At 48.2% G+C, this 16,027-nt stretch overlaps 1 protein-coding gene across 1 annotated transcript in view; it reads right to left on the bottom strand.

Annotated features, from left to right (window-relative positions):
* Positions 1-4,909: 4,909 nt before the first annotated feature.
* The window catches only part of LOC137522293 (uncharacterized), a 45,192-nt gene continuing 34,074 nt past the window's right edge, over positions 4,910-16,027 (bottom strand). Inside the window, exon 11 of the mRNA XM_068242323.1 lies at positions 4,910-5,137. Coding sequence (XP_068098424.1) covers positions 4,910-5,137 — 228 coding nt within the window. The remainder of the gene's footprint in view (positions 5,138-16,027) is intronic.

The raw sequence follows: 16,027 nt of genomic DNA, 5'->3' as shown, positions 1-16,027 counted from the left end.
GTGTCGTCTGAACTCTCCTTGGCTTTGGTCTGTTACCCATGTCATCTGAACTCTCCTTGGCTTTGGTCTGTTACCCGTGTCGTCTGAACTCTCCTTGGCTTTAGTCTGTTACCCATGTCATCTGAACTCTCCTTGGCTTTGGTCTGTTACCCGTGTCGTCTGAACTCTCCTTGGCTTTGGTCTGTTACCCGTGTCGTCTGAACTCTCCTTGGCTTTGGTCTGTTACCCGTGTCGTCTGAACTCTCCTTGTCTTTGGTCTGTTACCCATGTTGTCTGAACTCTCCCAGCATCCAACCTCCTGTTACCTGGGTTGCCTGACCTCTGCTAGCCTTGCCCTCAAACTGATATGAGTTATGCTTGAACATCTTCACTCCTGACTTGGCATTTCCAATAAGCTGAGCAAAGAATTCACTGATACTCTGCTATGCTGGTTTTTTTATTGTCTGACCCTAACATATTCTCCTAATGCTAACTTTCTTTTCAATTACTTAGTTCTAACATCACCCTCAAAAGGGAACTAAACTCAGAACTTCTTCTCTGCTGGAAAGGATTAGCTACAGCAGGCAGGTCTAAAGTTCAGCCCATGGGTGGCCCTCCGAGATATTTCTGGTGGCTCCCAAATCTCTCTATAATTGTTAATTCCATGCATTCCACAGGCCATAGCTCTGATGCCGCATGCTAGGGGCCAGCAACAGTAACAGCCACTGATTAGAAGTTGCCACTGTGCTAATTGCACATGGTATGTGGGTTATTTCCCATGGTATATGTGACAAAATGTCACAGACATAGTGTATCTTAAGCAATCAGCAAACATTGTACTTATTTTCGCTAGTTCCGTATGATAACTTTTATGGTAAAAAAAATTCATTCCAATTATGTAAATCCTAAGAAAAAAAAGGCTGAAGCCTCAGTGTTTATGTATGAGGAGAGAGCCTGCAGAGATCCCAGTAGAGTATTTACAGCTACTGATAAGACAATTTGATCTGGCTAAATAAGCAGTGACTTTCTAAGCAAAACAGTGACTTTCTAAGCAATTTATGTGTGGAATGAAGCCTTTTTATTTTGTCCTGTGCAATAGTTTTTTTGTCCATTTTAAAGGGAACCTGGGCCAGTCACCTGGCAGTCCTGCTGATCTTTTATGTGTCTGAATCACACACCAAAAGAAAGCATGGAGCTAAACAAGTCAGACTTGAGTCAGAACCATCTGATCTCTATGCTTGTTCAAGGTCCATGGCTAAAAAAAGGAGAGGATCAGCAAGGCAGCCAGGCAATTTGCATAAAATAAATAAGTCAGCCTTCATATCTCTCTCACCTCAGGTATGCTTTAATGCCAAATCCCTTTCTATTGCCCGAGCCCCCAGGGACAAAAAACAATATGGCGTCCTTCATCCTGAAAGATCCTGGCAAGTTGCAGCTTATTTTGGTGTTTGAAGGCCTCAACAGGAGTTATGTTATGGAAACTGCAGTCAAGCACACTTTTTCTGAGTCTTTGTAATTACTGTGGTTTTTAATTTCAAAATTAATAGTTCATAATAATTAAAAGGTTTTTTTTTTAGGGTTGGGGAACTCTGTATGTAAAACATACACCCATAGGTGAGAGTTATATGCAAATACCTGATGATATTATATACAAATACCTGATGATATTGGGGAAGGTGGTGCAATAGTTGTCCTGTTTTGGTTGTAGATTGAATCAGTAGCAATTCCTGAAAAAAGAAAAAGTTTTTAAACTGAAAAGAAAAACTATAAGTACACCTCATTCTTTTAGGCTGCCTGTAAAACTCATTTTCATTTAGAAAAAACACAGGATTTTTGACGACTTTGCTGGTAAAGTTAATAAACCAATTCTAAAATGTTGCTCTTTACCTGAATGAACTGTGGAAAGATCTTTTGGAGGAGAGTCTGTGGTGAAAACTTCAGTATCATGATCTGAAAAATAAAAGTTTGCATTGTGATTTTCCACAGAAGATTGTGACTGGTGGTGAGATCATCAACTTCAAATAAAGGAAAACATTGACCCATGTATTTATTTTCTTACATTTACTTGCTGAGAATTGTACTTGGTTGCTTGAGCTTCTGAATTGTGTAAGGGCTGGAACCCACTAGAGCGTTTTTTTGAGCGTTAAAGTGGATCCGAGGTGAACTTTTACTCATTGCATAATTGTGTTCCTTTCCTATTGTTTATAGGGCATTCCTCAAGCCAAATACTTTTTTTTGTTTTAATTCTCTAATTCCCTATAAACTAAAGAAACCACACCCACAGGTTTTCAGAGAGCCTTGGCAGCAGCAAGGGCTCATGGGAGCTCAGTCTGGGCAGGAGGAGGAGGTGTTTACTAGCCATTGATTTCAGAGGCAGAGGGAGGAGGGGGGATTAGGTTTTTTCACAGGCTGAGTGCTCAAGATACAGATAAGCCTGCCTCTGTGTAATGTTTACAAACAACATGGGTGCTGTCATTGTATCACAGGAAGAAACAATCATTTTCTATTAAAGCTGTTTGCAGCTAGATTTGCTGTGTAAACCATCTAAACTTTAGATAAGATATATAGACAAGTTACTTGTTATAGTTAGTTTTTCATCTCGCATCCACTTTAGGGAGTGCTTTAAATCGCTAGCGATTTCCCTAAATTCTCTGCCAATGTAAATAAATACATTTATTTATTACAAGTCAATGGCATCTCATTGGACTTTTGATGTAAATTTCCTGCTGAAAAAATTTGGCCAGCATGTATGTTTTTTATTCACAACAGTCATTTGCAAACCAATGGGAATTGTCCATGTGCCAAACTTCCAATACATCCAAATGTTAAGTCAGTTACTTCCAATTTCATGTAATTGAATTGCACTTGTAAAAAGTTGCATTCTGAAAATCTGTATAAAAAACACCCACATACTAAAAAAAAAGCTTTGTAAAACCTTAAAAAAAATGCGGAAAGTAGTGTTGGAATGTGAGATGGTAAAGATGAGGAAATCCACTTGCTGGCCAAGCAGCAGTAATCAGGTGTTGCTGCTCACAGTGAAGATTTGCTGCAGGTTTCCATTGAGAGTAATAATAACACAGGGTTTCTGCTGTTTGGCCAGCAGGTGGATTTAGGGCTTGTTCACACTAAGGGCGCTTTTGTTTGTTTCGGTGTTCTATGCGACCTATTGGTCGCTTACTCCGTTATGAACACATAGGACTTCCTTCATTGGCCACAGCGGCTGCCCCGCCTTAAACCTGTCGATAGACGACAGTGGCTCTTCAGCCGCTGACGTCATCGCCTCGCCCGTCTTGACGCTTGGAGGCCGCGCATGCGCGCGGCTACCAGAGCGTCACCTGGCCAAGTTCCCCATCAGGTCTGCGCTGTGCGGCCGATGTGATGACGCAGCCAGGCAGGACGGGAGAAGGGGGCAGTGGCTACGGTGCGGACATAGGGGGAGGGATTCTATGGTGGCATGTCCATCCGCAGGTGAGCGCATAGTTCCCCATCAGGTCCGCATTAGCAAGGACCATTTTGATTAGTGTAAATTTATTTATATATATGTGAATGTTTCATTGTTATCTGAACTTTACATGCAGCAAAGCTTGATAAAGAGGTATGCACCTTGAAACTTTGCATTAATTTGCTGTCATGCATGGATTTAATAAAAGAGCATAAAATCATCTTGGACGGTGCTGGCTACTTTCTACTTTTTTTTTTGGTAAGCGCCGGCGAAAGCGCTAAAAGCGCTTGTGCAATGATTCCCTGTGAGAGTGTTCACATATGAACAGTTTGATCCAATCCGCTCACCAAAGTGCTGCCTGTACCATTTTTGGGGCGATTTGCCTCAATGGAAGGTATAGGGAAATCGCAGAGCGCCTGAAAAAGCGTTTTGTATATCGATTTCCCCAGCGCTTTTAAGAATAAATACATTGGATTTATTCTTTTCTGGGTCAAAGAGCTCACTTCCCGACTTGCCTCAGGAAGTAAAAAAACTAATTGCTCTGCAAAAGTGCTTAGAAAAGTGCCTTAAAAAAATTGTAATGCGCGGGTAAGCGTCGGGAGGCGCTAAGAATAATCGTGCACAAAATCACAAAATGCTGGCATCAGCGATGGTGATTTTAGATGTGAACAAAGCCTTAGGCCTCTTTCACACCAAGACGTTGCGTTTTAGGGGACGTTAAGGTCGCATAACGTGCCCCTAACGCAAGGCATGGTGGTATTAAAGTTGGACGTCAGATTGCGCTGCGTTATGCGGCTCTTGGTGCACCAGAAGCAGGAAGCAGGGGTGCAGCAGAGTGAGAGCTGCAGGAGAATGAGGGCACATTGAGGGTGCTAATGGGGAAGGGAGATATGCAGCAGGAAGATTGTGCACAGAAGCTGCAGTTCCTGTTTCTTCCAGACATCCACTGTGAACCGAATCGTTCATGGTGATGATCCGGATGATTCGACTCACAAAAAAGATCCGGATCAAAGATCCGAATCGTTCATGATCTGGACAACACTACAGTGCAGTGAATATTAATTAGCCATGTGGCTAGGAACAATAGTGACTCTCCCCTTACTGAGTGTGCAAACAGTCTAACACAGCTAAAACCACCTATAACACACAGCATGCTGCACCTTCATAGAACGTCCAGCGTTACACTGTAACACAACTTTGGCACTGTGAACAGCCCATTGATTTTTCATTACTGTGAGTTGGGCTGCGTTACAGGCTGCTCTAACATCAGCCTGTAACATCCCACTGTGAAAGCAGCCCTGCTCAGCTTTTCCATCTCCCAGTCCGACACTGGTGGAAAGACACGGCCAAAAAACCCCAGGGATAGTATCGAAGGCTGCCCAATTCCCTGTTGATTACAACGACCAGGAAGCAAATATTCACGGCAATTAGAAAATAGGAAAACAAATTATTCTTCTCTCTGTTAATGAAAAAATTGATGAATTTCTACTATGAATTAAGTTCATGAATATTAAATTGCAACACATACAGAATAATGTTCTCATATTTCTTCTTACCTAAAGCCCCGTTGATGTCCTCTGGATGAAGGTCGTCCACTTTGAACACCCAGCGTCCGGTGACATTGACGTTGCTGGTGGATGATAAATTCCTGATGTTGAGTGACAGGGATCCCGGAAGTGTGTAATATCCAGTGTTGTAGCCACTGTTTATTCCAGCCTGTGTTTAGAGCAACAACAGCGGTTTTATAGACATTTCAGAAAAATAACTTTTAAAACCAAGACTATATACAGTATAGGAGTGGCTGGATAGTGTGATGGTTAAAGAGACTCTGTAACAAAAATTTCAGCCTTATTTCTTCTATCCTATAAGTTCCTATACCTATTCTAATGTGGTCTGGAATACTGCAGCCTTTTCTAGTTGCACTGTCTCTGTAATATATCTAATCTTCTTTTCTTTGTCAAGCTTTGTCAACCCAGAGAGGAATGGGCTGCCTCTGCTGTGATAGGGACAAGTTATGCACGCCCCCTCCACGCCCCCGTCAGGCTCTGTGTGTGTGCTTTGTTTATTGCAGTTGCGATGCTGAGGGGCAGGGGTGTAACGATAGACCCTGCAAGGGATGCAGATGCAGGGGGACCCGGAAGCCACAGGGGGCCCCGTCTTGAGAACCTGACAACTAGGGGCACGGAGAGAAAAAATGTTCTGCTCTCTGCACAATTGTTCTAATGACTGCATTTGCTCAGCCACTGATAAGTAATCATAAAACGTTTTGCAGACAAAGATTTGTAGACAGTCCCCATTCAGTGTGCAGCATGGTCTTGTGTACATCACCCAGCCCCCATGGTGGGAGGGGGCCCCATCCAAAGTTTCGCAGGGGGGCCTAGTGATTTCTAGCTATGCCCCTGCTGAGGGGGGAGGGAGATGCTGCCTGTCACATGCAAACTGTGACTAATCCCAGACTGGAGTGCAGATAATTCAAACTTGTAGTATACTGTAACATGAGATACAGTATATATATATATATATATATATATATATATATATATATATATATATATATACATACACACACACATACATATTAGGCCCAGTGCACACCGAGCGGTTTTTGGAGCGATCCGCCGGCCGCATCCGCCTCTAAAAACGCTTGTCTAATGTATTGCAATGGGATGGTGCACACCGGCGGTTTGTGGTTTTTGCCAAGCCGCAAACGCGCATCCTGCTGCGCGTTTGCGGTTTTCGGAAGCGTTTCGTCCTCAATGTAAAGTATAGGAAAAACGCAAACCGCTCTGAAAAACGCTAGTTCAGAGCGGTTTGCCAGGCATTTTTGTTACAGTAGCTGTTCAGTAACAGCTTTTACTGTAACAATATGTGTAATCTGCTACACAAAAACGCACCCAAAACCGCTAGGTATGTTTAGAAAACCTCTCTAAACATACCTAGAATCGCTCTGAAATCAGCTCCCAAAACCGCTAGCGTATTGCGGATCTGCTAGCGGTTTTGGTGTGCACTGGGCCTTAGTGTGTTTGTGTGTGTGTGTGTGTACATATATACTATATACACACATACATCACTTCCTGGTTGGCGGCCATGTTTTTTGTTTGTAAACACTGCCTAAATCTGGCGATTAAAAGCCAGGATCGCGGCATGGAGTGGCGGAAACGGTAAAGAGTAACCCGGGAGAACACAGTGACTCAATTGGTATGTTTTTTATTGTAGAAATAGGACAGTACAAATTCTCTTTAAGGACTCTGACACAGGAAAGGTGGATCACACATGCTCACATGCTGGTTTACCGTACAACTGGTCTATGAGAACACATTATACCACCTAATGTTAGTGAGATCATCACATTTTCCACTCTAGCATCCTCTAACAGAAAGGACCATAAACTTCCTCCCACCAACCCCACCTCATCAGAAGTGACATCCGCATCCACAGGTCCTTCTCAAAAAATTTGCATATTGTGATAAAGTTTATTATTTTCTGTAACGTACTGATAAACATTAGACTTTCATATATTTTAGATTCATTACACACAACTGAAGTAGTGCAAGCCTTTTATTGTTTTAATATTGATGATTTTGGCATAAAGCTCATGAAAACCCAAAATTCTTATCTCAAAAAATTAGCATATCATGAAAAGGTTCTCTAAACGAGCTATTAACCTAATCATCTGAATCAACTAATTAACTCTAAACACCTGCAAAAAATTCCTGAGGCTTTTAAAAACTCCCAGCCTGGTTCATTACTCAAAACCGCAATCATGGGTAAGATCGCCAAACTGACTGCTGTCCAGAAGGCCATCATTGACACCCTCAAGCAAGAGGGTAAGACACAGAAATAAATTTCTGAATGAATACGCTGTTCCCAGAGTGCTGTATCAAGGCACCTCAGTGGGAAGTCTGTGGGAAGGAAAAAGTGTGGCAGAAAACGCTGCACAACAAGAAGAGGTGACCATACCCTGAAGAAGATTGTGGAGAAGGACCGATTCCAGACCTTGGGGGACCTGCGGAAGCAGTCTGGAGTAGAAACATGTACAGGCGTGTGCAGGAAATGGGCTACAGGTGCCGCATTCCCCCGGTCAAGCCACTTTTAAACCAGAAACAGCGGCTGAAGCGCCTGACCTGGGCTACAGAGAAGCAGCACTGGACTGTTGCTCAGTGGTCCAAAGTACTTTTTCCGGATGAAAGCAACTTTTACATGTCATTTGGAAATCAAGGTGCCAGAGTCTGGGGGAAGACTGAGGAGAGGGAAATGCCAAAATGCCTGAAGTCCAGTGTCAAGTACCCACAGTCAGTGATGGTCTGGGGTGCCATGTCAGCTGCTGGTGTTGGTCCACTGTGTTTTATCAAGGGCATGGTCAATGCAGCTAGCTATCAGGAGATTTTGGAGCACTTTATGCTTCCATCTGCTAAAAAGCTTTATGGAGATGAAGATTTCATTTTTCAGCACGACCTGGCACCTGCTCGCAGTGCCAAAACCACTGGTAAATGGTTTACTGAGCATGGTATTACTGTGCTCAATTGGCCTGCCAACTCTCCTGACCTGAACCCCATAGAGAATCTGTGGGATATTGTGAAGAGAAAGTTGAGAGACGCAAGACCCAACACTCTGGATGAGCTTAAGGCCGCTATCGAAGCATCCTGGGCCTCCATAACACCTGATCAGTGCCACAGGCTGATTGCCTCCATGCCACGCCGCATTGAAGCAGTCATTTCTGCAAAAGGATTCCCGACCAAGTATTGAGTGCATAACTGAACATAATTATTTGAAGGTTGACTTTTTTGTTTTAAAAACACTTATCTTTTATTGGTCGGATGAAATATGCAAATTTTTTGAGATAGGAAATTTGGGTTTTCATGAGCTGTATGCCAAAATCATCAATATTAAAACAATAAAAGGCTTGAACTACTTCAGTTGTATGTAATGAATCTAAAATATATGAAAGTCTAATGTTTATCAGTACATTACAGAAAATAATGAACTTTATCACAATATGCTAATTTTTGAGAATGAGAAGGACCTGTATATTCTGAGCTGGACACATTGTCCACATTATTGTTACAAGCCGGCTTGTGAAGCTACCTGCAGGATTTTTGTTTTTAAGATGATTGGTATAATTGGTGTGTAATATAATATTTGATATGTGTATATTTCATTGGGAATTAGTTTATCACTTGTTGAATTATTAAAAGCATGTATTCCTTGAGGGCATGATGGTCTATTTGCTTGATTAATAGTTTTTATACATTGTCCACTTATTCCAGCTACAGGCCAACATATACAACTCCCTGCACTGCATGGCACCATTTCATGCCCATGATTTCTAGCGCCCATGCCATAGCTATACCCCACTCACAGCAGTGATCAGGAGGGTCGGTGAGTGGCTGAAACAGTCATATTCCGTCACCACCTTTACACTTGAAAAAGTCGCAAAAAAGTAGGTGAAAGGGTACTATCAAAACTAATTTAAAGAGAGCCAGAGGTGGGCTCAAAAAAAAAAGGCTACCTGATCCGCAGGGCTGAGCGAATCAGATTGCCGCAAAAACCGCTGCTCCCCGCCACTCCTGTGGGCCGCACTGGCCCACTTTCACTTTCGTGACCAACAGGTCACAACGCTGCACAGAGAGACTGTGCGTCTCTCACCAGCTTGGAGGGAGGCGGGGGAGTGGCAGGAGGTGTGGCTAAGAGAGAGAGCTGCCCAATGGCAGCTCTGGAGACCCTGTAGGAATGCCCCTGGCGGGCATATTGAACAGAGATTCCTCAATATTTACCTCCGAGATAGCGACAAATATTGTTGCTAACTCGGGGGACTATAGCGTGGCGGTGGGAAGGCAGAGACTGGCGGTGTGGGGGGACAGAGGCATGTCAGAAGGCAGATAACATGCCTCTGTGTCCCTTCTGCCCACCATCTGCACACCTCGGGTTCTCTGTAAGCATTTTCTTGCTTACAAAAGGAATTTTATTGACAAGTTTGAAAATAATACTTAGGAGAAAACTTAGGATAAAAAGTTGATGGCATATGGGTGGGTGAGCGCTACTTGCATGGGTGGGTGAGCGCTACTTGCATGGGTGGGTGAGCGCTACTTGCATTTGGGGTACGTGAACGCTACTTGCATATGGGTGGGTGAGCGCTACTTGCATGGGTGGGTGAGCGTTACTTGCATGGGTGGGTGAGCGCTACTTGCATGGGTGGGTGAGCGCTACTTGCATGGGTGGGTGAGCGCTACTTGCATGGGTGGGTGAGCTCTACTTGCATGGGTGGGTGAGCTCTACTTGCATGGGTGGGTGAGCGCTACTTGCATGGGTGGGTGAGCGCTACTTGCATGGGTGGGTGAGCTCTACTTGCATGGGTGGGTGAGCGCTACTTGCATGGGTGGGTGAGCTCTACTTGCGTGGGTGGGTGAGCGCTACTTGCATGGGTGGGTGAGCTCTACTTGCATGGGTGGGTGAGCGCTACTTGCATGGGTGGGTGAGCGCTACTTGCATGGGTGGGTGAGCGCTACTTGCATGGGTGGGTGAGCGCTACTTGCATGGGTGGGTGAGCGCTACTTGCATGGGTGGGTGAGCGCTACTTGCATGGGTGGGTGAGCGCTACTTGCATGGGTGGGTGAGCTCTACTTGCATGGGTGGGTGAGCGCTACTTGCATGGGTGGGTGAGTGCTACTTGCATGGGTGGGTGAGCGCTACTTGCATGGGTGGGTGAGCGCTACTTGCATGGGTGGGTGAGCGCTACTTGCATGGGTGGGTGAGCGCTACTTGCATGGGTGGGTGAGCTCTACTTGCATGGGTGGGTGAGCGCTACTTGCATGGGTGGGTGAGCGCTACTTGCATGGGTGGGTGAGCGCTACTTGCATGGGTGGGTGAGCTCTACTTGCATGGGTGGGTGAGCGCTACTTGCATGGGTGGGTGAGCGCTACTTGCATGGGTGGGTGAGCTCTACTTGCATGGGTGGGTGAGCTCTACTTGCATGGGTGGGTGAGCGCTACTTGCATGGGTGGGTGAGCTCTACTTGCATGGGTGGGTGAGCTCTACTTGCATGGGTGGGTGAGCTCTACTTGCATGGGTGGGTGAGCTCTACTTGCATGGGTGGGTGAGCTCTACTTGCATGGGTGGGTGAGCGCTACTTGCATGGGTGGGTGAGCGCTACTTGCATGGGTGGGTGAGCGCTACTTGCATGGGTGGGTGAGCTCTACTTGCATGGGTGGGTGAGCTCTACTTGCATGGGTGGGTGAGCTCTACTTGCATGGGTGGGTGAGCGCTACTTGCATGGGTGGGTGAGCGCTACTTGCATGGGTGGGTGAGCGCTACTTGCATGGGTGGGTGAGCTCTACTTGCATGGGTGGGTGAGCGCTACTTGCATGGGTGGGTGAGCTCTACTTGCATGGGTGGGTGAGCTCTACTTGCATGGGTGGGTGAGCGCTACTTGCATGGGTGGGTGAGCTCTACTTGCATGGGTGGGTGAGCTCTACTTGCATGGGTGGGTGAGCGCTACTTGCATGGGTGGGTGAGCGCTACTTGCATGGGTGGGTGAGTGCTACTTGCATGGGTGGGTGAGCTCTACTTGCATGGGTGGGTGAGCTCTACTTGCATGGGTGGGTGAGCTCTACTTGCATGGGTGGGTGAGCGCTACTTGCATGGGTGGGTGAGCGCTACTTGCATGGGTGGGTGAGCGCTACTTGCATGGGTGGGTGAGTGCTACTTGCATGGGTGGGTGAGCGCTACTTGCATGGGTGGGTGAGCGCTACTTGCATGGGTGGGTGAGCGCTACTTGCATGGGTGGGTGAGCGCTACTTGCATGGGTGGGTGAGCGCTACTTGCATGGGTGGGTGAGCGCTACTTGCATGGGTGGGTGAGCGCTACTTGCATGGGTGGGTGAGTGCTACTTGCATGGGTGGGTGAGCGCTACTTGCATGGGTGGGTGAGCTCTACTTGCATGGGTGGGTGAGCTCTACTTGCATGGGTGGGTGAGCGCTACTTGCATGGGTGGGTGAGCGCTACTTGCATGGGTGGGTGAGCGCTACTTGCATGGGTGGGTGAGCTCTACTTGCATGGGTGGGTGAGCGCTACTTGCATGGGTGGGTGAGCTCTACTTGCATGGGTGGGTGAGCGCTACTTGCATGGGTGGGTGAGCTCTACTTGCATGGGTGGGTGAGCGCTACTTGCATGGGTGGGTGAGCTCTACTTGCATGGGTGGGTGAGCGCTACTTGCATGGGTGGGTGAGCTCTACTTGCATGGGTGGGTGAGCTCTACTTGCATGGGTGGGTGAGCGCTACTTGCATGGGTGGGTGAGCGCTACTTGCATGGGTGGGTGAGCTCTACTTGCATGGGTGGGTGAGCGCTACTTGCATGGGTGGGTGAGCTCTACTTGCATGGGTGGGTGAGCTCTACTTGCATGGGTGGGTGAGCTCTACTTGCATGGGTGGGTGAGCTCTACTTGCATGGGTGGGTGAGCGCTACTTGCATGGGTGGGTGAGCTCTACTTGCATGGGTGGGTGAGCGCTACTTGCATGGGTGGGTGAGCGCTACTTGCATGGGTGGGTGAGCTCTACTTGCATGGGTGGGTGAGCGCTACTTGCATGGGTGGGTGAGCTCTACTTGCATGGGTGGGTGAGCGCTACTTGCATGGGTGGGTGAGCGCTACTTGCATGGGTGGGTGAGTGCTACTTGCATGGGTGGGTGAGCTCTACTTGCATGGGTGGGTGAGCGCTACTTGCATGGGTGGGTGAGCGCTACTTGCATGGGTGGGTGAGCGCTACTTGCATGGGTGGGTGAGTGCTACTTGCATGGGTGGGTGAGCTCTACTTGCATGGGTGGGTGAGCTCTACTTGCATGGGTGGGTGAGCGCTACTTGCATGGGTGGGTGAGCTCTACTTGCATGGGTGGGTGAGCGCTACTTGCATGGGTGGGTGAGCGCTACTTGCATGGGTGGGTGAGCGCTACTTGCATGGGTGGGTGAGTGCTACTTGCATGGGTGGGTGAGCGCTACTTGCATGGGTGGGTGAGCGCTACTTGCATGGGTGGGTGAGCGCTACTTGCATGGGTGGGTGAGCGCTACTTGCATGGGTGGGTGAGCGCTACTTGCATGGGTGGGTGAGCGCTACTTGCATGGGTGGGTGAGCTCTACTTGCATGGGTGGGTGAGCGCTACTTGCATGGGTGGGTGAGCTCTACTTGCATGGGTGGGTGAGCTCTACTTGCATGGGTGGGTGAGCTCTACTTGCATGGGTGGGTGAGCGCTACTTGCATGGGTGGGTGAGCTCTACTTGCATGGGTGGGTGAGCGCTACTTGCATGGGTGGGTGAGCGCTACTTGCATGGGTGGGTGAGCTCTACTTGCATGGGTGGGTGAGCGCTACTTGCATGGGTGGGTGAGCTCTACTTGCATGGGTGGGTGAGCGCTACTTGCATGGGTGGGTGAGCGCTACTTGCATGGGTGGGTGAGTGCTACTTGCATGGGTGGGTGAGCTCTACTTGCATGGGTGGGTGAGCGCTACTTGCATGGGTGGGTGAGCGCTACTTGCATGGGTGGGTGAGCGCTACTTGCATGGGTGGGTGAGTGCTACTTGCATGGGTGGGTGAGCGCTACTTGCATGGGTGGGTGAGCGCTACTTGCATGGGTGGGTGAGCGCTACTTGCATGGGTGGGTGAGCGCTACTTGCATGGGTGGGTGAGCGCTACTTGCATGGGTGGGTGAGTGCTACTTGCATGGGTGGGTGAGCTCTACTTGCATGGGTGGGTGAGCGCTACTTGCATGGGTGGGTGAGCGCTACTTGCATGGGTGGGTGAGTGCTACTTGCATGGGTGGGTGAGTGCTACTTGCATGGGTGGGTGAGCTCTACTTGCATGGGTGGGTGAGCGCTACTTGCATGGGTGGGTGAGCGCTACTTGCATGGGTGGGTGAGCGCTACTTGCATGGGTGGGTGAGCGCTACTTGCATGGGTGGGTGAGCGCTACTTGCATGGGTGGGTGAGTGCTACTTGCATGGGTGGGTGAGCGCTACTTGCATGGGTGGGTGAGCACTACTTGCATGGGTGGGTGAGTGCTACTTGCATGGGTGGGTGAGCGCTACTTGCATGGGTGGGTGAGCTCTACTTGCATGGGTGGGTGAGCTCTACTTGCATGGGTGGGTGAGCGCTACTTGCATGGGTGGGTGAGCGCTACTTGCATGGGTGGGTGAGCGCTACTTGCATGGGTGGGTGAGCTCTACTTGCATGGGTGGGTGAGCGCTACTTGCATGGGTGGGTGAGCACTACTTGCATGGGTGGGTGAGCGCTACTTGCATGGGTGGGTGAGCTCTACTTGCATGGGTGGGTGAGCGCTACTTGCATGGGTGGGTGAGCGCTACTTGCATGGGTGGGTGAGCTCTACTTGCATGGGTGGGTGAGCGCTACTTGCATGGGTGGGTGAGCTCTACTTGCATGGGTGGGTGAGCGCTACTTGCATGGGTGGGTGAGCGCTACTTGCATGGGTGGGTGAGTGCTACTTGCATGGGTGGGTGAGCACTACTTGCATGGGTGGGTGAGCTCTACTTGCATGGGTGGGTGAGCACTACTTGCATGGGTGGGTGAGTGCTACTTGCATGGGTGGGTGAGCACTACTTGCATGGGTGGGTGAGCGCTACTTGCATGGGTGGGTGAGCGCTACTTGCATGGGTGGGTGAGCGCTACTTGCATGGGTGGGTGAGCGCTACTTGCATGGGTGGGTGAGCGCTACTTGCATGGGTGGGTGAGCTCTACTTGCGTGGGTGGGTGAGCGCTACTTGCATGGGTGGGTGAGTGCTACTTGCATGGGTGGGTGAGCGCTACTTGCATGGGTGGGTGAGTGCTACTTGCATGGGTGGGTGAGCACTACTTGCATGGGTGGGTGAGCGCTACTTGCATGGGTGGGTGAGCTCTACTTGCATGGGTGGGTGAGCGCTACTTGCATGGGTGGGTGAGCACTACTTGCATGGGTGGGTGAGCTCTACTTGCATGGGTGGGTGAGCACTACTTGCATGGGTGGGTGAGCGCTACTTGCATGGGTGGGTGAGCTCTACTTGCACCGCACCCTTTGAGAATGCACCTTCTCACACTGCCATATGAGATACATAGGCACCAGCTAAACATACAATGTTATTAAAACAGTTCTCTTTATTGCACTAATATGGATACTCAGTAAGTACTCAGTATCTATGGTTGTATAATAAAGTAAATTGTTATTACTACTGGGTAAAGGCATTTTCTAAGTCCACCCTTAGCTACCGTTTTAAACCATATTTAAACATTTTATGCTTTGCTCTGTTACTCTTTCGGCAGTTTGGTTTCCACCCTTAGTGAAGGGTTGTTTTTCCCTGCCATGCAGAGAGCGACTTTTTAACCTCAGGTCGGGTTTGTTCCCCACCCACAAGTTACGTGTTATTGTGGTAACCCCGGTTTGTGAGTATTCAACTTTTCTTTCTTGGTTCTTCCAGTGTCATAGGCTACTGCACTAAATTGTATCTTGGTGTTATCTTTGGGTTTTCACCTGTGGAGACTGGGCTGCTCCGGTGATGTATAACACACCACCTCCAGAGTACACTGAGATCCTGCCTGGAAGTTCCCCCATAACATAATTGTTGGAGCTTTTCAGGGGTTTAGTGAGTATGAGAGCTTGTGCTGGAATTGAGGTAAGGGGCCCATATGCAATTAACTTTTTCTCCCCAGTTTTCTCCTAGGAGACAATTTTTAATCTTCGATTTAGATTAACTTTTCAGCACTTTGCAATGGAGAAAGTACCACAAAGTAGGCGAAAAAGTACTATCAAAATTATTTTGAGTATTTTTTTGCTTATTAATTATTTAAAAGGCATTTTGTTGACAAGTTTGAAAATATCACCCATGAAAAAACTCAGGTGAAAAAACAAAAATTGCATCTGGCCCAAGGTGTGGAACAGCCTAAAAAAAGTGCAAACAAATTTGGGTATCCACTATATGTACCGTGGCTACGAGTAGTGGTTAGGCGCACACCGGGGGAGTTAAGGTTAGGCACCACCGGGGGGGGGGGGGGGGGGTTCTGTGTGAGAGAAGGGCTATTTCCTGCGCCCCTTAAAGAGAACCCGAGGTGTGTTTGAAGAATGTTATCTGCATACAGAGGCTGGATCTGCCTATTCAGCCCAGCCTCTGTTGCTATCCCAAACCCCCCTAAGGTCCCCCTGCACTCTGCAATCCCTCATAAATCACAGCCGTGTTGTGAGGCTGTGTTTACATCTGTAGTGTCAGTCTCAGCTGCTCCCCCGCCTCCTGCATAGCTCCGGTCCCTGCCCCCGTCCCTTCCCTCCAATCAGCAGGGAGGGAAAGGATGCAGGCGGCGACTGGAGTTCTGCAGGAGGCGGGGAGAGCAGCAGACTGACACTATAGAGATAAACACAGCCAGCTCTGACAAGCTGTTTGTCAGCAGTGTGGCTGTGGTTTATGAGGGATTGCAGAGTGCAGGGGGACCTTAGGGGGGTTTGGGATAGCAACAGAGGCTGGGCTGTATAGGCAGATCCAGCCTCTGTATGCAGATAATATTCTTCAAACCCACCTCGGATTCTCTTTAAACTGACATTTTTTTCCCCAATAAATCCAGACCCAAATTAGCTTGCAGGG

The sequence above is a fragment of the Hyperolius riggenbachi genome, chromosome 6 (assembly GCF_040937935.1).
Source record: "Hyperolius riggenbachi isolate aHypRig1 chromosome 6, aHypRig1.pri, whole genome shotgun sequence".
In the NCBI taxonomy this organism is placed as follows: domain Eukaryota; kingdom Metazoa; phylum Chordata; class Amphibia; order Anura; family Hyperoliidae; genus Hyperolius; species Hyperolius riggenbachi.
Note: the sequence above shows the minus strand (reverse complement) of the source record. Positions and strands in the feature narration are given on the sequence as shown.